At 42.2% G+C, this 26,825-nt stretch overlaps 1 protein-coding gene across 1 annotated transcript in view; it reads left to right on the forward strand.

Annotated features, from left to right (window-relative positions):
• The window catches only part of ftsj1 (FtsJ RNA 2'-O-methyltransferase 1), a 20,265-nt gene extending 1,353 nt beyond the window's left edge, over nt 1–18,912 (forward strand). Inside the window, exons 2-12 of the mRNA XM_047383761.1 lie at nt 11,615–11,682; nt 12,745–12,872; nt 14,625–14,694; nt 14,800–14,920; nt 15,123–15,201; nt 15,287–15,339; nt 15,407–15,460; nt 16,861–16,963; nt 17,178–17,261; nt 17,557–17,660; nt 18,592–18,912. Of these exons, the coding sequence (XP_047239717.1) occupies nt 12,752–12,872; nt 14,625–14,694; nt 14,800–14,920; nt 15,123–15,201; nt 15,287–15,339; nt 15,407–15,460; nt 16,861–16,963; nt 17,178–17,261; nt 17,557–17,660; nt 18,592–18,765 (963 nt within the window). The 5' untranslated portion in view covers nt 11,615–11,682; nt 12,745–12,751 and the 3' untranslated portion in view covers nt 18,766–18,912. The remainder of the gene's footprint in view (nt 1–11,614; nt 11,683–12,744; nt 12,873–14,624; nt 14,695–14,799; nt 14,921–15,122; nt 15,202–15,286; nt 15,340–15,406; nt 15,461–16,860; nt 16,964–17,177; nt 17,262–17,556; nt 17,661–18,591) is intronic.
• Nucleotides 18,913–26,825: the final 7,913 nt, after the last annotated feature.

The following is a 26,825-nucleotide window of genomic DNA, read 5'->3' on the forward strand; positions in this document are numbered from 1 at the left end:
ATTCCGCCTCCCGCCCATAGACTGCTGCAGATAGGCACCACCAGCTTCCCCGTGACCCACTATAGAAGAAACGGTATCGAAAATGACTGACTGACTGACAATCAGGTTGGTAAGTATGGGGTTCCATTAGCGCCAGAAATATGTTTACGTGTCTATGTAAAGTGTATATGTAGTGTGTCTGTATAAGGTAAAAGGTGTCTATGTAGTGTCACACTTAATGTGTTATGCTGACCTATAGCAATTGTAAATAAGGACCCATGCTGTACACTTTTAAGTCTGTGTGAAGACTTAAGGCGAAGTTCAAGTGAATCCCCTCTTCTCTATACAACTGGAAACATTTTGTATTTTTGTGTGGTTAAAAACTACTCAGTTCAGTTCTTGATAAAATAAAAACAAAGGGAGAGCAAGTCATTACAGGTTTTATTCACTAAAACATGTAATTTGGGTTTCCCTGTTAGGGAAACCCAAGTGGAGGGATTGAGTCCAGTCCTGAAACGAACACTAAGATTTGTGTCACTGGTTACATTCCCTCTAAAAAACAGAAAGTAGAAAAAAAAAATTTATATTATAACTGTACCGTGGCTTCTGGGTATCCTTAATCCTATTCTTAAAATGGTCTTGTTACAATAGTTACATACATCAGAAGGACAGGACAATAAAACCAGGATGGCAACTGCAACAAGTTAATTATTGATCTTTTAATTCACTTAGTCTTGAAATACCATCTCAGCAAAGGAATAAATGTATGTTGCATAAGCAATAAAACATTTGAACAAGGGCATTTGGTCTTAAGGAGTTAATATATCTACTACATTAGGTCAAAATGTCATGTTTGAGATTACATTGTTATTTATGTTTATAGGGTTTCCTAATGTATTACACCCTGTAATACATTAGGAAATGCACACAAAACATTTACATTACAACATTCCTGGTGAAAGCAGGACATATAAGACCAGCGCAAGAAAGGGTCACATCCAGTTTTCCCACTTTGTCCATGAAACAAATATTCAACTTAAAGCCTAAAAATTATTTGTTTACTGCTACAAAGCTTTCTGCGTCCTTCCTTTGACATATGATGTAAGAGCTTGTTGCGTAAATGATTCCTTGACATCCACTCTTCAGAGACCCGAGGGACTGCCCACAAGACATAGAGAACCTGAAGCCTCCATTATGGTGTTCTGAGCTTCTTCCAGAGTTTCTGCAGCTATTAACTGTAACAACAAAAGAGACATAATGGACACTTAATCAGAGTAATTCATGAAGGCCTTAATAATGACTTGCTTGGCAGGACAGATGATAAAATGTGCCATTTGTGAACAATTTCAGTTCCAATCTCTGACTCCGCAGCTTATAAAAACTTTAGTACCCTCCTGATTTCACCTAATTCACCCAAAACTAAGAGATTACAGTATTACTTACCTTTCGTAGTCGCTTCCGAAGTTCCTGTCATCCACCTCCTCAAGAGTGACGAGAGGAGTGGGAAGACTTGCTATGCTGTAGTATAAACGCCAGAAGAGAAAATTTGTTGTCATCAAGTTGACATAGTTGGACCGGGGAGCTGTCCCTTCGTCCACCAAGAGTCTGTAGTATTGCAGCGGCATCTAGCCTGAACAAGATAAAACATTTAGGCATTATTATATTTGCATGCAAATTTTAATCACAGCTGGACTGGTGACCTGTGCAGGGCTGACAGCTTCGACAGACTCCTGGCCCCAGGGACCCTAAATTGGAATGTGTAAGAATAAGGCGACAGTGGCAACAGTGGTAAGGGTTTGTCCTGTAACTGGTGGGTTGCTGGTTGAACCCTCGCTCTGTCCCCTTCAGTCATTGTGTCCTTGGGCAAGACAATTCACCTGCCTTGCCTGCTGATGGTGGTCAGATGGCCCGGTGGCGGAGATTGTATGGCATCCTCACTTCTGTCAGTCTGTCCCAGGGCAGCTGTGGCTACATTGTAGCTCACTTCAGTCAGTGTGTGAATGTGTGTATGAATGGGTGAATGACTGATTGTAGTGTAAAGCACTTTGAGGTCCTTGAGGACTTTGTATTTTATTTTATTAGGTTTATTTGATAGGGACAGACACACAATGACATAGACAAACCGAATAAAACAGCAGTCCCATGTCTGTATCATGGTGCTTATAGCGTAAGCTAATTTGCACCACTTGTCCCTAGATGGGGTTTGATAGACAGTATATTTAAAGCCATTAGAAAGTGAAATAGTAATAATATTGTAAAATAAAACATGGTATTGACAACTTATGCAAAATCATATATATATCAATTAAGAGATAAATTAAAAACATGACAATATAGTTTGGTTAGTCTGTGACCAGACAGTAACTCCATAGGACAGATGTGAAAGAATCATTGAGTTGAAGAACATCTCCGTAAAGGGAAGTGTTAAACATTTTTTTTAATAATTTTAAAGCAATTTATGTTTGATCTAACAGTTTTGGAGATTTTATCAACATAGCTTTTAAAATTTAAAGCATTCAAAATCATTCCTAAGTATTTTTCCTGTTATACTTGTTCAATTGGATCCCCTTTGTTCCAAAGGACTGTGATGGAGTTTCTGTTTTTTTGAAAAGCAAATACACTTCATTTTCTTTGTATTAAGAGTTAAACAGGAGTCATTTAACCATGATGATATTCTCTGTAAGCTGTTTTTAAATTTTTTGCTAACTAAAGTACTGTTTTTATCCGACGCGTAGATGATAGTGTCATCAGAGTACATTCGCAGGTTAACTTCAGGACAAACTTCCGGCAAACTATTAACATATAGGCTGACAAGGATGGGACCTCAGATAGTTCCTTGAGGAATTCCCATTGCAATTTTGTAATAGGAAGATTTACTGTTATTGATGACGGCACATTGTTCACAATCTTTTAAGTATGACTGAATCCAAGACAGTGATCTTTCTGAAAAATAAAATAATGAAAGCTTTGAGATTAGTAAATTATGGTTCATGGTGTCAAAGGCCTATTTAAGATCAAGGAAGACTGCGCCAACAGTTTGTTTCCTGCCAAGTGATTGTTTAACCCATTTAAGCAACAAACATATGGCAGTCTCTGTCGAATGATTGTGTCTAAATCCAAATTGGAGAGGATGCAGAAGATTTTTATTTTTCAAATATGATAGTAATTGTTCTGAGAAAATCTTCCTCAACACCTTTGACATGACCAGGAGGAGGCTCATTGGCCTATAGTTGCTAATATCATGCGGGCTTTCTGATTTCAAAATTGGTTTCACCACAGCTCTTTTCCACGCATCCAGAAATTGTCCTGTTCTAATGGAAGTATTAATTATACAAGTTAAAGGTTCTATTAAAATATTCTCGTCTCGTCGTCTTCCGCTTATCCGGGACCGGGTCACGGGGGCAGCAGACTCAGCAGAGACGCCCAGACGTCCCTCTCTCCAGACACCTCCTCCAGCTCCTGCAGGGGGAGCCCAAGGCGTTCCCAGGCCAGCCGAGAGACATAGTCCCTCCAGTGTGTCCTGGGCCGTCCCCTGGGCCTCCTCCCGGTGGGACGTGCCTAGAACACTTCCCGAGGAAGGCGTCCAGGAGGCATCCGGTATAGATGCCCGAGCCACCTCAACTGGCTCCTCTCGATTGGGAGGAGCAGCGGCTCTACTCCGAGCCCCTCCCGGATGGCCGAGCTCCTCACCTTATCTCTAAGGGAGTGCCAGGCCACCCTACGGAGGAAGCTCATTTCAGCCGCTTGTATCCAGGATCTTGTTCTTTCGGTCATGACCCAAAGTTCATGGCCATAGGTGAGGGTAGGAACGTAGACCGACCGGTAAATTGAGAGCTTTGCTTTTCAGCTCAGCTCTCTCTTCACCACAACGGACCGGCACAGTGCCCCCATTACTGTGGCAGCCGCACCGATCCGTCTGTCGATCTCCCTCTCCATTCTTCCCTCACTCGTGAACAAGACCCCGAGAAACTTAAACTCCTCCACTTGAGGCAGGAACTCCCCTCCAACTTGAAGAGGAGAAGCCACCCTTTTCCGGTCGAGTACCATGGCCTCGGACTTGGAGGAGCTGATCCTCATCCCAGCCGCTTCACACTCGGCTGCGCACCGCCACAGCGCATGCTGTAGGTCTTGGCTAGAGGGGGCCAGCAGGACCACGTCATCTGCAAAAAGAAGAGACAAAATCCTCTGGTCCCCAAACCAGACCCCCTCTGGCCCTTGGCTGCGCCTAGAAATCCTGTCCATAAAAGTCATGAACAGGACCGGTGACAAAGAGCAGCCCTGCCGGAGTCCAACATGCACCGGGAACAGGTCCGACTTAGTGCCGGCAATGCGGACCAAACTCCTGCTCCGCTCATACAGGGACCGGATGGCCCCTAATAAAGGGCCCCTGATTCCATACTCCTGGAGCACCCCCCACAGGGCATCACGAGGGACACAGTCGAATGCCTTCTCCAGGTCCACAAAACACATGTGAACCGGTTGGGCAAACTCCCTTGAACCCTCGAGCACCCTGTAGAGGGTATAGAGCTGGTCCAGTGTTCCACGGCCGGGACAAAAACCACAATTCTCCTCCTGAAGCCGAGGTTCGACTATCGGTCGGACTCTCCTCTCCAATACCCTGGTGTAGGCCTTACCAGGGAGGCTGAGGAGTGTGATCCCCCTGTAGTTGGAACACACCCTCCGGTCCCCCTTTGACCACCACCCCAGTCTGCCAATCCAGAGGCACCGTCCCCGATGTCCACGCAATGTTGAAAAGGCGTGTCAGCCAAGACAGCCCCACAACATCCAGAGCCTTGAGGAACTCAGGGCGGATCTCATCCACCCCTGAAGCCTTGCCACCAAGGAGCTTTTTAACCACCTCGGTGACTTCAGCCTGGGTGATGAAAGAGTCCAACCCCGAGTCCCCGGCCTCTGTTTCCACCACGGAATGCGTGATGGCAAGATTGAGAAGGTCCTCAAAGTACTCCTTCCACCGCCCAATGACGTCTTCAGTCGAGGTCAGCAGTCTCCCACCCCCACTATAAACAGTGTTGGCGAAGCACTGCTTCCCCCTCCTGAGGCGCCGGACGGTTTGCCAGAATCGCTTCGAGGCCAACCGGTAGTCCTTCTCCATGGCTTCAACGAACTCCTCCCAGGCCCGAGTTTTTGCCTCTGCCACAGCCCGGGCCGCAGCACGCTTGGCCTCATGGTACCCGTCAGCCGCCTCAGGAGTCCCACAAGCCAACCACAGCCGATAGGACTCCTTCTTCAGCTTGACAGCATCCCTTACTGCCGGTGTCCACCACCGGGTTCTGGGATTGCCGCTGCGACAGGCTCCGCAGACCTTACGGCCGCAGCTATGGGCAGCAGCATCGACAATAGATGCGGAGAACATGGTCCACTCGGACTCTATGCCTCCAACATCCCCCGGGATCTGGTCGAAGCTCTCCCGGAGGTGGGAGTTGAATACATCCCTGGCCGAGGGCTCCGCCAGGCGTTCCCAGCAGACCCTCACTAAGCGCTTGGGCCTGCCAAGTCTGCCCGGCTTTCTCCTCCTCCAGCGGATCCAACTCACCACCAGGTGGTGATCAGTGGACAGCTCAGCCCCTCTCTTCACCCTAGTGTCCAAAACATGCGACCGAAGGTCTGATGATACAACAACAAAGTCGATCATCGACCTCCTGCCTAGGGTGTCCTGGTGCCAAGTGCACTGATGGACACCCTTATGTTTGAACATGGTGTTCGTTATGGACAATCTGTGACTAGCACAGAAGTCCAATAACAAAACACCACTCGGATTCAGATCGGGGAGGCCATTCCTCCCGATCACGCCTCTCCAGGTGTCACTGTTGTTTCCCACGTGGGCGTTGAAGTCCCCCAGCAGAATAATGGAGTCCCCGGGAGGGGCACTATCCAGCACCCCCGACAGGGACGCCAAGAAGGCAGGGTACTCTGCACTACCACTCGGCCCGTAGGCTGAAATGATAGTCAGAGACCTCTCCCCAACCCGAAGGCGCAGGGATACGACCCTCTCATCCACTGGGGTAAACCCCAACACAAGACGGTGGAGCTGGGGGGCAACAAGAAAACCCACACCATCCCGCCGCCTCTCCCCGTGGGCCACTCCAGAGTAGAAGAGGGTCCAACCCCTCTCAAGGAGATGGGTTCCAGAGCCCACGCTGTGCGTGGAGGCGAGCCCGACTATTTCTAGTCGATATCTCTCGACCTCCCGCACAAGCTCAGGCTCCTTCCCCCCCAGCGAGGTGACATTCCACGTCCCTAGAGCCAGCCTAAGCATCCGGGGATTGGGCCGCTGAGGTCTCCACCTTCGTCCGCCACCCAATCCTCTTTGCATCGGTCCCTCACGGTTCCCCCTGCAGGTGGTGGGCCCACTGGAGGACTATTAAAATATTACTGTATTGTTTTTTTTTTTGAGAAACGTAGCATCTAAATTGTACGTTATTTGCAAAGGAATTGTTCAGCTTTTTTAAACACTGAAAAATTCAACTTCCCTAATCTAAAAAAAATCTGAACTATTTTTAGTTCGTTTTCTATAATGCAAATCTGTTTGAATTGATAAAAACTGTAATGCTAAGTCTTTAACCAATGAAAGAAGAAGTCATTGAAAACTGCTTAGCATGATCAGTTATAATTGTTCCAGATATTAGAAGTTCATATTTGTAATTACTACATGCACAGGGGTTTAGTAGGTTATTTAATTGTTTCCAGATAATTTTACATTTTCCTCTAGCTTCTGATAAAATATATAATAATTAGCTTTTGATTTATACATTTCTTTCAATACTCTATTTCTCAAGCTTCTAAAGATTAGCCAATCTGTAATTTTTTTGTTCTTAAGAAAAGATTTTAGGGCATAATCCGTTTTTTCATTAACAACCAAATATTATCCGATAACCAAGGCAGATGTGTTTTTTTCTGCCTCTTATTTTGTTTTTTGAGAAACTTGTTCATGGTATTATTAATGCTAAGAGTAAATGTATTGCAACACTCATTTGTCTGATTCTTCACAATGCCAGTTGAAAAACTAATATTATTCATTGCATATGTCATTAACTGCACTAAACAGGTCACACATAAAACAGAGAAAGTTAAAATTACTGTGAGAGGAGCAAAAAGATTTCTGGGTTTCAAAACGGGATCTTAGGAGAATATTACAGCATTACATCTAATGCTTTCAAGCTCTGCTTGATATTTATAAAAGAAACTTTATCAGAAACTGTTTTGGGATTGTTTCAATTGCAAAAATAAGCACGGAAGAGAGAAAGGATGGGCAAAAAAGGGAAAGGGGAGAGAAGGAGAAAAGAATGGAGGAAAGAAAGAAGGATGAAGAGAATACAAGATAACACCCTGCTTGCTTCTACACCTGCAGAAACATTCATGTTAACAGCTTTTTTACCAAAAAGTGCACAGTACTTATGAATGCAAGATGTGTTTAGTGGTAAATGCGGCTCAATATAGAACATCTGTGTATCTGTTAACACCTGAATCTAAACACCTGTGGGAGTGGGAGTGTGCTTGTGTATGCAAGGTTTCTCCATAGAAATATGCAATATTTAGTGTGAGGAGCCACAGACCTGCCCCTCTGGACCTGGGACAGATACGGAGGAGATCCAAGCCATAGACACAAGCCGCCACAGGATGAAACAGTCCCAAACCCCCAATGAATTCCGATCCTAACCCCTTGAGACCCCCACCCACAATGAACGCCAGCATGAATTTTCCCACAGGGCCAGCCCCAACCAGGACACAGATATCGAACACATGCCCCCAAACTAAAACGCCATGAATACCCTCCCCAGAGCACAGGGGCACACCCCACAGGTGAGCTCCATCCCCAAAAAGCTGATGAAGCCACAGCCACACAGCGCAAGCTCCACACACAGCTCTGCTCAAAGCACCCAATCCTCCCCCAGGTACGACAGCCTGCAGAGCAGCACACCGCCAAGCCGCCTGACGCCCGGCCGCAGAATGAAGTATTGGAGAAAGGCCATTACAGCACACCAAGGACCGGTCACCCCGCCAACCCCACACCCAAACCCTGGAGGTGCCCCAGCATACGGGCCACCCAAATGCCCCTCCACCAAAGCGAAGCCACATCCCAATCAACACCGCACACTGCCCAGTCAAGAACCCCTTGCCGGAGCCCTGTGCACCCCCATCCGACGGACCAGGCACCGAAGCCAGGGACCAAGATCCAAGGAAATCCAAGCGATCCCAAGAGAGCCGAAACGCCAGCACCAGACAACCCCCAAGACCCAAACCCAAACCACAGCCCAGATCCCGACGAGAAGGCCCGCTCCCTCTCCCGGCCTCCGACCCCAGACGGCAAACAGTGAACGGGGGTGTGAAAAGACCCCAAGCCTACCTCCGCCCACTCAGATTTGATGTTGATGCGTGTTGTTGTACAGGTCCTTCTCAAAAAATTAGCATATTGTGATAAAGTTAATTATTTTCCATAATGTCATGATGAAAATTTAACATTCATATATTTTAGATTCATTGCACACTAACTGAAATATTTCAGGTCTTTTATTGTCTTAATACGGATGATTTTGGCATACAGCTCATGAAAACCCAAAATTCCTATCTCACAAAATTAGCATATCATTAAAAGGGTCTCTAAACGAGCTATGAACCTAATCATCTGAATCAACGAGTTAACTCTAAACATCTGCAAAAGATTCCTGAGGCCTTTAAAACTCCCAGCCTGGTTCATCACTCAAAAACCCAATCATGGGTAAGACTGCCGACCTGACTGCTGTCCAGAAGGCCACTATTGACACCCTCAAGCAAGAGGGTAAGACACAGAAAGAAATTTCTGAACGAATAGGCTGTTCCCAGAGTGCTGTATCAAGGCACCTCAGTGGGAAGTCTGTGGGAAGGAAAAAGTGTGGCAGAAAACGCTGCACAACGAGAAGAGGTGACCGGACCCTGAGGAAGATTGTGGAGAAGGGCCGATTCCAGACCTTGGGGGACCTGCGGAAGCAGTGGACTGAGTCTGGAGTAGAAACATCCAGAGCCACCGTGCACAGGCGTGTGCAGGCAATGGGCTACAGGTGCCGCATTCCCCAGACCTGGGCTACAGAGAAGCAGCACTGGACTGTTGCTCAGTGGTCCAAAGTACTTTTTTCGGATGAAAGCAAATTCTGCATGTCATTCGGAAATCAAGGTGCCAGAGTCTGGAGGAAGACTGGGGAGAAGGAAATGCCAAAATGCCAGAAGTCCAGTGTCAAGTACCCACAGTCAGTGATGGTCTGGGGTGCCGTGTCAGCTGCTGGTGTTGGTCCACTGTGTTTTATCAAGGGCAGGGTCAATGCAGCTAGCTATCGGGAGATTTTGGAGCACTTCATGCTTCCATCTGCTGAAAAGCTTTATGGAGATGAAGATTTCATTTTTCAGCACGACCGGGCACCTGCTCACAGTGCCAAAATCACTGGTAAATGGTTTACTGACCATGGTATAACTGTGCTCAATTGGCCTGCCAACTCTCCTGACCTGAACCCCATAGAAAATCTGTGGGATATTGTGAAGAGAACGTTGAGAGACTCAAGACCCAACACTCTGGATGAGCTAAAGGCCGCTATCGAAGCATCCTGGGCCTCCATAAGACCTCAGCAGTGCCACAGGCTGATTGCCTCCATGCCACGCCGCATTGAAGCAGTCATTTCTGCCAAAGGATTCCCGACCAAGTATTGAGTGCATAACTGTACATGATTATTTGAAGGTTGATGTTTTTTGTATTAAAAACACTTTTCTTATATTGGTCGGATGAAATATGCTAATTTTGTGAGATAGGAATTTTGGGTTTTCATGAGCTATATGCCACAATCATCCATATTAAGACAATGAAAGACCTGAAATATTTCAGTTAGTGTGCAATTAATCTAAAATATATGAATGTTAAATTTTCATCATTACATTATGGAAAATAATGAACTTTATCACAATATGCTAATTTTTTGAGAAGGACCTGTATAATCACCTATTTTATTTTCACAAAAATGGGTGGAATGGATTTTCTTTTATTTTGTGACTTCAGTGGTAATTCTTTGCAAAGCAAACTTTTTGCGTTTCATCAGCAAGTATTATTATATTGGAAATTAATTTATAAACATAACTTCACACAACATTACTGAATCTGACTGCACTGTTCAATGATTAGGATTAATTGGAATGTATGTACCTGACTGTTGTGAAGTGCCTTGAGAAAACATGTGTTGTGAATTGGCACTATATAAATAAACTGAATTGAATTGAATTACCATTTAGAACAACAGATATGTATTGGTCAGCAGGAAGTCAGTGTTTGAAAGGGAGTGGTATGTCAAAGGCATCTGGTCAGTTAATCATTTAATGGATTCGGAAGAGTACTTTTAAGATTATGGGCGTTTTTGTGCCCAGTGCAAATTAAATTGCCCCTAAAAACAAATAAACTGTTGAAATCTGTTCCTAGTTTGTTTCAGTATCTTGTAAAAGAATATTTATTGTACTCAGACACAACCCCAGTACTGGGGTCATTGCAGAGTAAAGGAATTTGGCTCCATGATGATAAATGTAACAACAAAATGTTGAGGATTTTCCTCTTAAAAGAATGCTTCCCGAACTCAATTAGAAGACACTATATTTTAAAAGACTTTACAACAGATCAGATTATTAAAATAATAGCAAGTTTCATTACCAATCCACTCCCTCCAATAGCTAAAGAGATGCAATTCAAAATAATAAAATAAATATATCCAACCAGTGAGTTTTTGACATCTAAGTTCAGTTTAAATACAAAATATTGTGTAATTTGTCTGAGAAAAGTGGAGAGTTTCAAACATGTATTTTTTAATGTGATCCAATTCTTCAATTCTGGACAGATCTCCAAAGCTGGTCCAGCTTAAAGAACATCATACTGTCTCCACTTTCTGACACAACAGTATTATTTGGATTAGAAAATGAAAACAAATCATTTGAGTATTTAGGAAACTTTCTTATATTGATGGGAAAATTCTCCGTTCATAAATGTAGGTATTTCAAAACCAAGCCCACTTTTAGACATTGGAAAATGATTTTGATTTATATTCTGAGTCTCTGAGACTGGTCAAAACTAAACTTGCAGTCCAATTATAATCACTGCTGGAACAATTTAACCTGATATAAGAATGCCCTTTGTCTAATTTTATTTAGTTGTTTTTTGTTTGTCCTTTTTATATACTTGGTACACTTTAAATGTACAAAATATATGATGTTCAATGTTCCTAATGCCCTGGAAAGTATGCTTTATTTTATTTTTTGGCTTTTATTTATTTATTTACTGCCTTGTTGGTGTTCTGTTTTATGGTTGTGCGCCTATTTTTGACAGAAAGTCATTATCTGGCTTAATGTGAGCTGATGTTGAGTTAATTCGTGTTACATGTACTATTTGCCTTGTTTTGTATCTTGTAACTTTGCAATAAAAAAAACATTAAAGTGGCGCCATCTTGTGGACACAATTCATAAACAGGAAAACAAAAAAATATTTAAAAATGTATAAAGTTTCTAATTTATAAAATCCTTTTATTTTTCTTAGACGACTATAGCTATGCTCATTTACTATATTCATTGTCATTTATTTATATGTAAATCTCAAAAGTCTAACGGTTTAATACAGGCGCTGGCGCGGATACTATCGGAAAGGTCCTTCCGTTGGCAACAGACGAGTGAAAAAGGACGTGCACGGTGAGTAAAACTGTATAAACGTTTCCAAATATTAAAACGGAAATGTTTTTTACAACAAAAATCTTGTGTGAGTTAGCATACACGCTCTCCAGACTGAATGAAGTGAACATACATGAGAATGAAAAGCAACTATTAACTATTCGTGTGAATTAAAGAGAACCTAAAGCCGAATGATTTAATCTAGTGATAAAAACAAGTAGTAATTTGCTAATATGACGCAGGCTTCTTATGTTCCTCTATCCGTCGGTGCATGTAGAGTGCACTGAAAACGTTTTTACCCCTTACAGATTTTTCCTGTTTTTTCTTACATCATCCAACACATTTTAATGTCAAGCAAAGATAACCGGAATGATTACAATAAGCTGTTTTCATGTTATGATTTCATTTTTTAAGGGAAAAAAACTTTCCAAGCCAAGTCTGATTAACAATATTTCTGAAAGCTGACAGTTTCAGTTGCCACACTTTGAAGCCAGATATCTAGAATCAGGAAATAATTTTCTAAACAGTTGCCAGCCTACAAAAATTTTGTCTGAATAATTAAAGGAATTCTGCAAAGCAGAGTGGGTCGCAGTTCATCCACAGTGGTGCCATAGACTCTGCCAGTTATCACAAACACTTAATGACAGTTGTTGCTTCTAATGGTGGGACATTAGGTTATCAGGTTGAAGGGTTAATTTGTTTTTTATGTTGGGCCAAATTGGTTTGGACAGCTCTTTTTCTTTAATAAATGAGAGCCTATCTGTATTTACTCGTTACATTTGTCTGATTTTAAAATTAGCTTGATCTGAAACGTTTGACAAAAAGCAAAAACAGAAGAAATGTGTTAGACGGCAAATACATTGTCCCAGTGGTGTAACACATTTATTCAGAAAGAAGATTGTTTGGATTAATATAATAATGCTATCATCATAGATGTTACTAAAAACAACCGATGTACACGGCTGTGTGAAAACCCTCTAGGTTTCTTGTAGCAACTGCCATCCAGTTACCTTTGTGGTTCTGATGTAACAGGACAGCACAATCTTGGCTGAGGTGTTTCTGCTTCTGTGTGTCTCACAACAGGTCCAGGATGGGTCGCTCCTCCAAAGACAAGCGGGATATTTACTACCGTCTGGCTAAAGAAGAGGGCTGGAGAGCGAGGAGCGCCTTTAAGCTGCTGCAGCTTGACCACGAGTTCAACCTGTTTTCAGGTGAGACCCACAGGACACCAGGTGCATGCTTAAAAAGAATATACAAAGATAAACACAGGCCTTGAACTGCTTTACATTTTGTCCTATTTCAACGTCAAACGTTTGTGGATTTGTGTTAGATTTTATGTCATTAAACAACATTAAGTAGCATGTGATTGTAAAGTGAAAGGACAAGGAGCATTTTTACAAATGCAAATCTGGAAATTCAGAAGGGTATTTGCATTGAGCCACCTTTCACCCCTAAATAAACCCCAGAAAGTCAATTTCCTTCAGACGCCGCCTAATAAGTAAACAGTTTCCAGCTGTGTGTATGTTAATCTGAGTCTAACTGCAAATGTTCAGTGAAGTTCTCATAGGTTTATTAGAGAACACCAGAGAACAAACAGCATTGCGAAGACCTAGGAACACAGCAGACAGGTCACGGAGAACATTGTGGAGAAGCTTAAAGCAGGGTTATGTTCACACAACAATTTCTCAAGCCTTGAACATCACCCAGTGCTCTGTTCAATCCATGATCTGAAGATGGAGAGAGGATGGACCAATTGCTGACCTACCAAGACATGGATGTCCTCTTAAACTGGCTGACTGGACAAGGAGAGCATTAATCAGAGAAGCAGTCAAGAGGCCCATCGTAAATCTGGAGGAGCTGCAGAGATACACAACTTAGGTTGGATAATCTTTCCATATGAGAACTATTGTTTGTGCACTCCATAAATCTGGTCCTAATGGAAGAGAGGCAAGAAGAAAACCATTCTTGAAAGAAAGCCAGAAGTCCCATCTGCAGTTTGCTACAAGCCATGTAGGAGACACAGCAAACATGTGGGTGAATCCTAAGGGCTTAAGATGGCAAATGGACTTCTTCTGTTGTTTCTTGACAACATTTAGGAGGATGATGTCCTGGATGACTGAGAATCTTCACCAGCGCATGTGGAAGAAGGTGCACTGCTCAGATGAGACTAAAATGTAACTAAATGCAAAATGGCATATATGGCAGTTAAACTAAACATACTATCCCTATTAGGTCAAAGTGTATTCCTGCGTGAGAATGGCCTAGTCAAAGTCCAGACCCAAATCGAACTGAGAATCTGTTGTAAAAACTGATTTTTACAGATGCTCTCCATCCAGTCTGACTGAGCTTGAGCTATTTTCCAGAAGAATTGCAGAAATGTAAGTTTGTAGATGTGCAAAGCGGGTAGAGAAAGACCCCAAAGACTTGCAACTGGACCTGCAGAGAAAAGAAATATACATGATGTGAAGAACTGCTTGAACTGCAATAAATGTTAGCTAATAAAGTATCCAGCATCCAAGCTCTCCATGCCTGTAATATATTTCTTACCACTCGTTTAATGCAGCATGAAGATGCTTTAAGAAGGTAAAAAGGTGATAAGGTGCTCCAGGCAAAAGTGCTTCAATGCAAAAACAGCCTTTGTCAGCCTAATGCAGCTTTTTTCATCAACTCTTGTTCTTGAGATAGAAATAATCTATGTTTGCTATGAACTCAATGCAGAACACTATTAATACTACTTACTAACCTGTCCATTTATCAAAAGTGGTATCGTTTTTTTTGGGGGGGGGGGGTTAACTTAGCATCCACTAACTTTATCACATATAACGGATGGCTAACGTCCAAAATGTCCTTTATATCTGATCTAAGCAGATGTTTGATATATAAGGCTGACTGGTGTGTTCTAAAGACCAGCTGACTAATATGGAACCTCTGCTGTTTGTCAGTAACTCTTGCTCCTCTTCCAGATGTGAACAGAGCAGTGGATCTGTGTGCAGCACCAGGCAGCTGGAGTCAGGTTCTCAGTCGAAAACTCAGGTCTCCGTTCCTCTGTGTAGTAGATCTTTATAAAACTGTAAACTAGCAATAAACAATGAAGTCAATGTTTATTCTACATTTGATTGCTCATTCTTTCCAATGCAGAGGCAGGGAAGAGAAGGGTGAGAAGGCTAATGGGGGTGAGGAGGTGAAGATTGTTGCAGTGGACCTTCAGGCCATGGCTCCTCTGCCAGGAGTCACTCAGATTCAGGGAGACATCACTAAGGTCGTAAACAAATCCAGATGTTTGCTTTTATTTTTTGCTCTTCCAAACATCTGTTCCACTGACTGCTGCAGGAGTTCTGGACTGAGCACCATTTTGGTTTTGAGACTTATTTGTTTTGTGCCAGGGGAGACAATAATCCTGAGACTCATTATGCCCTCCCTCATCCTGAAACAAATGAGTCTCATGTCCTTCCTCCTTCCAGGTGTCCACGGCTCAGGAGATAATTTGTCACTTTGAGGGGCAGCCGGCTGACCTGGTGGTGTGTGATGGAGCTCCAGACGGTAAGCTCTCCGTCCTGCCTGTCCTCGCTTTATTTTAAGTCTCCACTGTCTCCTTCTGATTTTTCTTCTTGTTTGGTTTCCATAGTAACTGGACTGCACGATGTGGACGAGTACATCCAGGCTCAGCTCTTATTGGCTGTGAGTACAGAGGTGTTTACCTTTGTGGTGTTTCATGGTGTCACGCTGACAGCTATGTCTCTTACAGGCTCTAAACATCACCACTCATGTCCTGAAACCTGGAGGAACATTTGTAGCCAAGGTTGGATCACCTTGTCTTCCTAAGCTCACACTGTATCTACTGCCTCGATTTCCAGAAAAGCTGGAAGGTTTATTCAGAAAGGAACAACTACCCCTCCTGTTTGTTAAAGTTCGAATACAACAGAAAAACATTTTAAGTGTCAGTTTTTACTGTTGTACATTGGTCTTGGTCTCTGCACCGGTTCTTGCTCAGTCCCTGGCATGGTCCACCTCAAGTCTTGGTCTTGGTTTAGGTGGTCTTGACTACAAACACATCAGTTTTATTTGCAATTAGATCTTCTTTCAATAGTGAGATTGTATTTATCGGAATGTGAAGTAAACCTAACCTGGTGGTGATGGGGTGATGACCTTCAGACCATGACCTTGTTCTCCTCAGTCATTATTTTTGCTTCATTAGTCCACATGGCACATTTTATTTACAAAGGTTGGAATTCAAATAGTTTTAGCTCCCCTCTTTGCCCATTGGGGACAAAAATGTGCCCTTTCATAAAATGCTTATAAAAACTTAACAGATGAATATTTTTCAGCTTTTTTCTGCGTCTTTTAAACTACTTCAATCCTGATCAAAACTATCAAACATTAAACAGTTCTCAGGCCAGTTTGATTCCTTGATGTTACTCCTGTTATTTATGCAAAAAGCACAAAAGATGAGCCGTTTCCTGCATGACATGTTGGGCAGCTGGTGGATGTTTCTAATCAGCTTTATATAATATAATATAATATGACAAGAATTAGTCAAAATATTCACTCTGATGCCTTCTTACGTTTTGTAGCATTTGATTGGAAATGTACTACCTTGTTGAGGACAAAAATGTCCTCTTCCAAAAACAGTTTTTTTTTTTTTTTTTTTTTTAGGAAAGATCTATTGATCAACTTCAGTCCTGATCAAAGCTATCATATATTGAATAATTATAGGAATTTTAACATTTTAAATTCCTGTTCTATGACATGATGCTAAGATTATTTGGGGGGGGGGGGGGACTAATAATTAGTTGATTTTTCATATAATTAATGTTGGGTATCTGGGGGCTTGTTCTGATCCGTCTCGGAAGTGTCGAGGATTAGCTAAACTAAATTTTAAATGTACTAGCCTCTTGTTATTAAAAGTTTCATTGACTCCAATTAAAATCATGATTAGTTACGTAACACATATTTCAAAATATTAATTCTACGTTATAAGAGGTTGGGGTTGGATTTTTGCCTAAATAGTCATCTATTCTTTTTGTCAAAGTATATTAGAGGAGGTTTTGCCTATGTGATACTTACAAAACCAACAACGATGTTGGTATGAGTCGTGCAAACAGTAGCTCAAACTTTGATAAGCTCAGATTCCTCCAGTGTAACTCTGGAGTCTGTGAGTGATGCGTCCCTTGAGACATCGGCCTGTCCGTCTTGTTTCAGATTTTCAGAGGTAAAGATGTAACTCTGCTGTACTCTCAGCTGAAGATCTTCTTCAGTAGTGTGACCTGCTCCAAGCCTCGCAGCAGCAGGAACTCCAGCATTGGTGAGCCATCACATCTCCAGTCTGGACCAATCACAGAGCTCCAGTAGCAGAAAACCTTTCCCTCTTATTTTTTGAGTGAATTGTAAGGCTGTAGGTTGCTGAAATTAACCTATATTATCATTGTTAAAGGTTTGATTTTACTATTGTTTCTTTTTAACCAACTCTGCATGTTTTCCTCACTGATAAAGTGTGTTTTGTTGTTTTGTTTGTGCAGAGGCCTTTGTGGTTTGTGAGAATTATTCTCCTCCTGAGGGCTATGTCCCCAACATGTCCAACCCTCTGCTGGACCACTCCTATGGTAACTATAAAGAATGGGAGGAATGGAAATGTTTGACACTGGTATGGTGCTGTGGGGCGTCTGCATGAACAGATCCGTGTTTGTGTGTGCAAGAGAGTCAGTGTGAGGAAGTAAAATCTGTAGGAACCACATACAGTTACATTAAACCTGATTCATAATTATCTGTTACATCTGGTTGAAGCTCATGGCTTGAGATTCTCTATGTCTTTGATGAGTTCTGGTTCTATATCTATATAAAAAATATATTGCTTGTATTTGTGTGCCTTCAGTCTGGTTTCTGGTCTTTGCCCTACAGATGTGGACTTTAACCAGCTAGAAGGACCAAACCGTGTTATTGTTCCCTTCTTAGCATGTGGTGACCTCAGTGCCTTTGATTCGGACAGAACCTATCCCCTACAGGTGAGGAACTACATTGTGTCAAAGTGGCTGGATCAGATCTGGTGCATACATCTTTAACTACAACCATGTATGAGAGGAGGTCCAGAGAGGATGAACATGTGCATAAGTCTAAGGTCTTAGTCTCACATGTGAATTGTTTCTACAAATACATCTCCAGTCTTCAATAAACTCACATCTGTGATGAGCTAATGCTAGCATGTTTTCTCTCTGTTTTGATATGGCTCAATGATAGTTTTGGCTCATGAAAGTGCTTTGCTTTGAACATCATATATGTTATTGAATAGTGTTTCAGCTGCTTTCCAGCTGACAGACAGCTATCTGGGCACAACATGAAGAGAATGTCACAAGATAAACAGACAGACAGGGAGCTGCAAGGTCCAAAACAGTCCGTCTTTTACTGTGAACATCATTGTAGAGGATATGCAATGCTTGGATCATTAAAAACATAGATTTGTTGATTTTACAAACCATTTTCTGCTGAGGTTTGCACATGGAAATAGGCCATGATTCCTCAAAATAGGCTGGACAAGACGTAGCCGCGGAGCTTTCTGGCTTACAAGATGTAAAATCACAGGGGACCCACTAATGGATCAGTGTCTCCATACCGACCATTTGGCAATAGCTGGGTCAAACTACTCATGGCTGGCATTAGATCCACACATTTCTGAAGATATTTTATGTTTTTACTCTCTTACTGGCTTATTGTTTTATTTCTTAAACATGCATTCTTAATTTTCTGGATGAAGTACATTCTAAATTTCACATTTTGTTTAATCACTTCCAAAACTCATATCTTTACAACCAATGTCTGCACGCTGAGAGCACATGAAACACATCAGATTCCTGGTTTGGGTGGCCAATAAAGTTGATTCTGATCAGGATAATTATCTAATGTATGTAATTTCTCTTTCTGATTCTTATCTTTGTGCAGCTTGATTCTGGTAAAGAGTACCAGTACATTCCCCCCACGCAGCCACCTATACGGCCTCCTTATGAGCAGGCCTGCCACCTTCGCAAACACAACTTGCTTTCCAGAGAGGATGCTCCATCCATCGGTCCCACCCAGAGCCGAGTGGAACCAGAACCATCAGCCAAGTCGTCATGACTCTTGACTTCTACTTAGTGGAAATAAAAACCCCGCACATCTAACAAATTATACGCTACTTAATCTTACTGGTTTTCCAAGTAGAAGGATGTGTTTTTAATGATTTGACATTTAAAAAAATAAAGACTATGTTACTGATGATTATCAGATACTGATTTTGTTTTAATCATGAACCTTTTTATTAAAAAAACTTTTTAAAGAGAAATGGAGCAGATATTGCAGTTGTTGTAATTATGAATATGAATATATAATTTAATATTAATACTTTAATATTTTATTAAATAATATTTCGGTCTGTTAAGGGCCTGTGAATACCAGCCCAATAAGGTGGTGGTATTAGGACAAAATTGAAAAGGGATGAGCCAAGCTCTGACATTATTGAACAGCAAAACTCTGCACACACATGGAATGAATTCACACAATTTCTTATAACACGAGTTTATTAACAAAAATAAGTAAATTCAAAGTCAAACATATTTAAATCAACAAACTCTTCACCATGCTATAACAATCCAACTACCAGGCAGAATGAAGGAATTAGAAAGATTAATGGGCTATGTACAATATAAACAAGTTGAACAAAGATGGTTGAAAACCATGACAAAAAGAGTGATGCAATATTACCATGCAATGTTTATGTTTGAGAACCAAGGATTATCTTGAAGAATCTGGAAATGAAGTTAAGTTTGTCTTGGAACTAACCCAGGCAATAATTGGTATACCTTAAGGCAACCATTCACAATGCAAGATCAGATAAAATATTATTTTAATAAAATAATATTTTAAAAAATGCTGAATAAAACCAATTTTCTGGATGACCAATTCTCAATGGTGTTTAATTAGCTGCCTTTATTTATCAAAATGATATTTAAATAAATATTATTAAGGAAATAGTAAAATAATACTTAAGGAAATATTTTGAATAAAAACCAAATCCTTCTTGAGAAATGGGGCTTAATGGTGTTTACATAGTTATCAAGTTTAGTAAAATAATATTTAGGGAAATATTATTTTACTAGATTGAAAACCTTTTTGGGTAAATGATCTTTAGTAGGCGAGCACGTGTTTTTAGCTGTTAGCGGTTGAAGCTAACAAAAGAAGGTTATAGCTTATCATCAGAATCAAACACATACAGGGGTTGGACAATGAAACTGAAACACCTGTCATTTTAGTGTGGGAGGTTTCATGGCTAAATTGGACCAGCCTGGTAGCCAGTCTTCATTGATTGCACATTGCACCAGTAAGAGCAGAGTGTGAAGGTTCAATTAGCAGGGTAAGAGCACAGTTTTGCTCAAAATATTGAAATGCACACAACATTGTGGATGACATACCGGAGTTCAAAAGAGGACAAATTGTTGGGGCACGTCTTGCTGGCGCTTCTGTGACCAAGACAGCAAGTCTTTGTGATGTATCAAGAGCCACGGTATCCAGGGTAATGTCAGCATACCACCAAGAAGGACGAACCACATCCAACAGGGTTAACTGTGGACGCAAGAGGAAGCTGTCTGAAAGGGATGTTCGGGTGCTAACCCGGATTGTATCCAAAAAACATAAAACCACGTCTCCCCAAATCACGGCAGAATTAAATGTGCACCTCAATTCTCCTGTTTCCACCAGAACTGTCCGTCGGGAGCTCCACAGGGTCAATATACACGGCCGGGCTGCTATAGCCAAACCTTTGGTCACTCATGCCAATGCCAAATGTCGGTTTCAATGGTGCAAGGAGCACAAACCTTGTGCTGTGGACAATGTGAAACATGTATTGTTCTCTGATGAGTCCACCTTTACTGTTTTCCCCACATCCGGGAGAGTTACGGTGTGGAGAAGCCCCAAAGAAGCATACCACCCAGACTGTTGCATGCCCAGAGTGAAGCATGGGGGTGGATCAGTGATGGTTTGGGCTGCCATATCATGGCATTCCCTTGGCCCAATACTTGTGCTAGATGGGTGCATCACTGCCAAGGACTCCTGAACCATTCTTGAGGACCATGTGCATCCAATGGTTCAAACATTGTATCCTGAAGGCAGTGCCGTGTATCAGGATGACAATGCACCAATACACACAGCAAGACTGGTGAAAGATTAGTTTGATGAACATGAAAGTGAAGTTGAACATCTCCCATGGCCTGCACAGTCACCACATCTAAATATTATTGAGCCACTTTGGGGTGTTTTGGAGGAGCGAGTCAGGAAACGTTTTCCTCCACCAGTATCACGTAGTGACCTGGCCAATATCCTGCAAGAAGAATGGCTTAAAATCCCTCTGACCACTGTGCAGGACCTGTATATGTCATTCCCAAGATGAATTGATGCTGTATTGGCCGCAAAAGGAGGCCCTACACCATACTAATAAATTATTGTGGTCTAAAACCAGGTGTTTCAGTTTCATTGTCCAACCCTTGTATATACATTCAACCTAACAGTCCCCCCTGTTTATCATGAAAGATGAGAAGAGAAGAGAATAAAAATAATTATTAATAGGAAATCACAAACATAATCAAAAGATATAAAATGTGATATTGGCTTATCTCAAAAGAATAACCTCCCTCTGTGTGAGCGAAAATCCTGTCAGATGGAAAACCAAAACACATTGCTGTATTGTGACAGACTATCATGCAGGAAAATACTCACACAACTCCCATATGTCATCACTTAAACAGCCTCTTCTTATCAGATTTTTAGCTGTAAGATCATTATTATGGAGAAGGGATGTAACAGAATTTTATCATTATTTACACTTTGGTATTTGACACTGAGACACAGTCACCATAGTCATCATCATCATCATCATCACTGGCAGGGCTGATTTCTTCTTGGTTCAAGGAGGCATAAGCAACTGTAACAGATTGGCTTACTATCCTGTTGATCATTATTTTACAACATGGTATGATACAAATTGAGAGGAGGCAGAGGGTTAACACAAAAGCTATCAGTCAGTCAGTCATTTTCTACCACTTATTCCATAGTGGGTCACGGGGGAGCTGGTGCCTATCTCCAGCAGTCTATGGGCAAGAGGCAGGGTACACCCTGGACAGGTTGCCAGTCCATCGCAGAGCAACACACAAACAACCATGCACACACTCATTCATACACCTAAGGTCAATTTAGAGTGACCAATTAACCTAACAGGCATGTCTTTGGACTGTGGGAGGAAGCCAGAGTACCTGGTGAGAACCCACACATGCACAGGGAGAACATGCAAACTCCATGAAGAAAGATCCCCAGCCAGGAATTGAACCCAGGACCTTCTTGCTGCAAGGCAACAGTGCTACCAACTGCACCACCATGCAGCCCACAAAAGTTATCATTGCTACAAAAAAGATTTTTATCCAGTGAGGTGCTGCATCCTGCTGTAGGCAGAAAAAAAGTCAAATTGTGAGTGCAAGGCTCAGCCCTATGAGGCCTGTCCACATTTTGCAGGAAGCCATTCTAAATGAGAGCAGGTTAGTTGGTTTCTTCACCGGGTTTGACACGCTGGGCCCTATGGGTCACCAGCCCCTTTGTAACTGGACTTCTCCCTGCTACTCCGTCAGTCGAGTTGGCTCCTGCAGAGGCAGGACTGACTTGCAGTGGCTCTTATGTATCCAGGATGGTCTCTAATGCTGTAAGTGTGGTCAGGAGAACTTGGTAGGGTCCTTCCCAGCGAGGGGTGCTCCAGTCCTTCCTTTGGAACGTTTTGATCAGGACCTGGTCTCCAGGCCTCAGGTTATTCTGTGGAACGGGAGCAGAGTTTACCGGCAGACTACTGGGCAACTGTGTTTCTTTCATTTGTAACATTTTATTCATCCATTCAGCTAATGAGGTTTCCTTTTGTGCTTTTTCTATGTCATTCATTTCTGATGGCAGTGGAAAGGGCCTTCCATGCACTATTTCAAATGGGGTGAGCCCAGTGTGATTAGGTGTTATGCTCATCCACAGCTTTACTAGGGAAAGGCAATCTGGCCATGGCCTTCCCGTTTCTTTCACTGTCTTTCTTAGTCTGTTTTTAATTGTTCCATTTGTTCTTTCCACCAGGCTGCACTCTGGGGATGGTAAGAACAGTGATTTTTAACTGAAATCCTAAAGCTTTAGAACATAGTTCTATAATGTTATTCACAAAGTGTGTTCCATTATCTGACCTGATGATTTGAGGAATGCCATAATTGGGGAAGAAATGTGCTACTAGGTTTTTTGCTACTGTCAGAGCATCACAGTGTTTTGCTGGGTATATTTCAACCCATTTGGAAAAGGCATCTATAACCACTAGACAGTATTTCTTTCCTTGTGACCATGAAAGTTTAATGAAATCCATGTGTATGGTATGAAATGGATGTGCTGCTGCTGGGAACTGTCCCCTTTTGGGTCTCATGTTGCCTTGTGAGTTATGTTTACAGCAGATGATACATGACCTACAAAAGGTTTTTGCATAGTCGGAAAAAATTATAGTATAGAATTGATGATTTACTAGATGTTCCATACCTCCCCTTGACACATGAGTATTACCATGTGTCACCAACGCGGCGGTTTTGTATAATTGTTTTGGTAGAATGGAATCTATTTTTATAGATTCCTTCTATTTGTACTGCTCCTCTGGAGAGCCAAGTTTTTATCTCTGTTGCTGCTGCAGTGTGCTGCGAGTCTTTCAGCACGTCCGCATCTATAAATAACAGATCTGACATGCTCAGAGTGAGGGGAAGTTTCGCAGCTGCGTTTGCAGAAGTGTCTGCAAAATTGTTTCCTCGTGCTTCTTCTGTTGCATCTGTTTGATGTGCTTTACATTTACAGAGGGCAATGTGAGATGTTAGCTGTACAGCAATGATTGTAATCTGAAAGTAATCTTTTTAGCAGGTTAAAATGTGTTAAAAAGGGAAGTGAGGTCTGAAGCTACACGAGCGAAACTGAATGAGGAACTTTCAGTGTAAGTGGGTGGCATAATACTAACTCAGCAGTTTGCTTTACAGCTTCTGCAGCTGCAGCACAAGCCTGCAAACAGGCTGGAAACCCGGCCGCCACTGGGTCCAGTTTCTTTGAATAAAATGCAAGTGGTCTGTCTTTTGAACCAAACGGTTGGGTCAATACTGGTTTCATATAACCTTGACAGGCATCCACACAAAGTGTGAATGGTTGACTATAATCTGGTAATACTAGTGTGACAGTGGTTTGTAGCAAATTTTTCAAATCAATAAATGCTTCTTTCCTCTGTCCAGATGATTTTGTCTCTTAGTGCCATGTCCTTACCATAAATCATAGACTGTAATAGCTGGACAATTGCTGCATAATCTGGCAACCATTCCCTGCACAAATTACATAGGCCCAGAAAGTACATCATTTGTTGTTTGGTACGGGGTTTGGGGGCCTCTTGTATTGCTGTCTTTCTGCTATTTAACAAGGAGTGGCCATGCTGTGATAAAGTGTGTCCTCAATAAACTACAGTTTATTCTTGGAGGCTTTATCTCCTGTTTGGTGTAAATGTTGTAACACTGTTATTGTTGCCTCTTTGCAGTTTTGTTTTGTATCTGAGGCAATGAGAATGCCATCCACATATAACAGGACTTGACTGTGTTCAGGTATTATGCAGGTACTCATTGAATATCTTAGTGCTTGTGTGTACACATGGGGACTTTCACTAAAGCCCTGTGGGAGTTTTGTATAAGTGTACTATTTCCCTTTAAATTGGAACACAAAAAGATGTTGTGATTCATCATGTAAAGGTACTGTGAAAAAGGCGTTACTAAGGTCCACTACTGAGAAATATTTTTTATCTGGTGCCAGAGAATGTAGTAGAGTATGCGGATTGGGCACATCCGGGGCTGCATGCTCTAGTACCGTATATCATTTATGGGTCTCAAGTCCTGAACCATTCGCCACTTTCCTGTATTAACTTTCTGAACTGGAAAAATGGGTGTATTGCAGGTTGCATCTGGTGCTTCTCTTAATATTCGTGACTTTAACATGTACTGGATTACTGGTTTAATGCCTTCCTCAGCCTCTGGTTTAAGTGGATATTGGCGAACCAATGGGCGTTTTTCTGATCTTAGTTTTACTTTGTATGGAGGGAAGCCTTTTATGAGGCCTACATCAGTAGATGATTGTGACCAAAGGTCAGATGGGACCGTATCTAAGGCACGGTGCATGTTCATTTCCTCACCTTCAGGCAAACCCTGGAGTTGTCATTCTGTATCATCTAGGTGTGTTTTTGGGTCTACCTTGATTCTCCACCATGGGGTGAGTTTTAGTATTCCAGTTCTGTGACCTATTTTCCACTCAGAGTTACTCAATGGTTCATATTTTCCTCATTGGGCATGTTGTACAAAGTCTCCTGATTCCTTCCGTTGACCCTCTGAGGGTTTGGTTAATGACAAATGGGGTGTATCGCCCCTGAACTGTTGGAGCTGTTTTTCAGACAGTATGACAGAGGCAAATGATTTTCCTGTACTGGGATCAACATACAAATGTTGTACAGTTATTGCTTGAATTTATTCTCTATGGAAAACTGTATCACATTTATGATCTGGTCCTGGAGAGTATTTATACCTCATAGTTACATGAAGATCAGAATCTGGCATGTATTGAGTTTGTTGGAAAGTTTGCTTTTCTCTTGTTTTTCTTAGCAACTCTCGTGCTGCTGATGTGGGGCCTAGATCTAAGGACCAGTAATAGTGTGGCTGTGAGGGCCCATGCAATACTAGGGCGCCCTCCTCAACCACAGCATTCATGCCTACTTCTGTAGAGACAATGTTTATGCGTAGTTTTTGCATGAGGTCTCTCCCTAATAAGTTCACTGGGCATTTTTGACTTATTAGAACAGGAACTTGACATGTCAGCCCTGTTTCAAGTTCTTTCACTGTCACGGGCGTAGTTAGATAATGTATCTCTGAGGTTCCTGCTGCAGATCTGACGTGCATTGCATCATTTGAATATTTCACTTTTGGTAGGGGTTCAATCAGCACTGTTCTACATGCCCCCGTATCACATAAGCAGCTGTATATGTTTTCATTGATTATTATGTTTTTGTATGGCAGGTCTTGTGTTTTATGAACTGCTATTAGTTCTAGTGCTGCTTGAATGTCTACTTCCTCAAATTTGATTTAATCCGTGTCATTTGGTAGAAAGGATGTGTGGGTTAAGGGAGGAAACAGTGGCTGTGGCTTTAATTGTCAATTCTGCGTGGCGTTGGGGTTATCTATTCTTTTTCCCCTACATTCTCGGGCGAAATGTCCTGGGTTATTACACTTCTAGTATGCATCATCGCGAGCTTCGCGGGTTGTGTGATTCTGGAGGTTTGTTCTGCATTCTCTAGCATAATGGACCAACCTTCCACACCTTAAGCATGCATTGTTTTGAGTCTGGCTATTTTGTGAGCCTCCTCTTCCCTGTCCACATCCTCTAAAGCCTCCCCTTCCCCTGTAGTTATTTGGGTCCAAGATGTGCAGTGCTATTAAGCCATCCTGCACTGCAAATGTATCTGTCTTCCTGTGTCCATGGCCTATATACCAATATTGTTGGTGGTTGTGGGTTGTCTGCAGCAACGCGGTTTGGATTTGCTACTTCTATCATTGGGAAGGAATCTTCATGTCTCCCCAAATATGCTTCTGTGTGTGTGTTGCCTGGATGATAAGTTATCTTGTGTTGATCCAGATCTGGCATGGGATAAAGTCCCTCTGCACCTTTTTCTGTTTCAACTTTGCTTCTGGTTCTCATGGGGTGGTGGGGGAATCTGGTCTAAGTGACGCTAGTGGGACACTATGTTTAATAAGGGCTTTAGGCATTTTCTGTTGTGTCTGTGGAGGGCCGGGGGTGCGGGAGGTTCAGGCTGTGGTTGCCTGTGTGTCCGCATAGTTTCATCATCTGGTCCCACTAGGGCAGTTGCTGTGAGCTTCACCTTTCTTTTCTTTCCCTTCTCTTCTCTTTGCATGTCCCTTAACTTGCTTTGTTCCAACCATTTTTCTGAGAGTTTATACTTTACTTTTGTCTGTTCCTTCTTACGTGGGTTCTTGGTTTGCATAATTTCTAATTTTAAATCTGCTTGTAGTTTTAGAATATTCTTTTGTGTCTAATCTCCCCAAGAACCTGTGTTTGTT

The sequence above is a fragment of the Girardinichthys multiradiatus genome, chromosome 2 (genome assembly GCF_021462225.1).
Source record: "Girardinichthys multiradiatus isolate DD_20200921_A chromosome 2, DD_fGirMul_XY1, whole genome shotgun sequence".
Classification (NCBI taxonomy): domain Eukaryota; kingdom Metazoa; phylum Chordata; class Actinopteri; order Cyprinodontiformes; family Goodeidae; genus Girardinichthys; species Girardinichthys multiradiatus.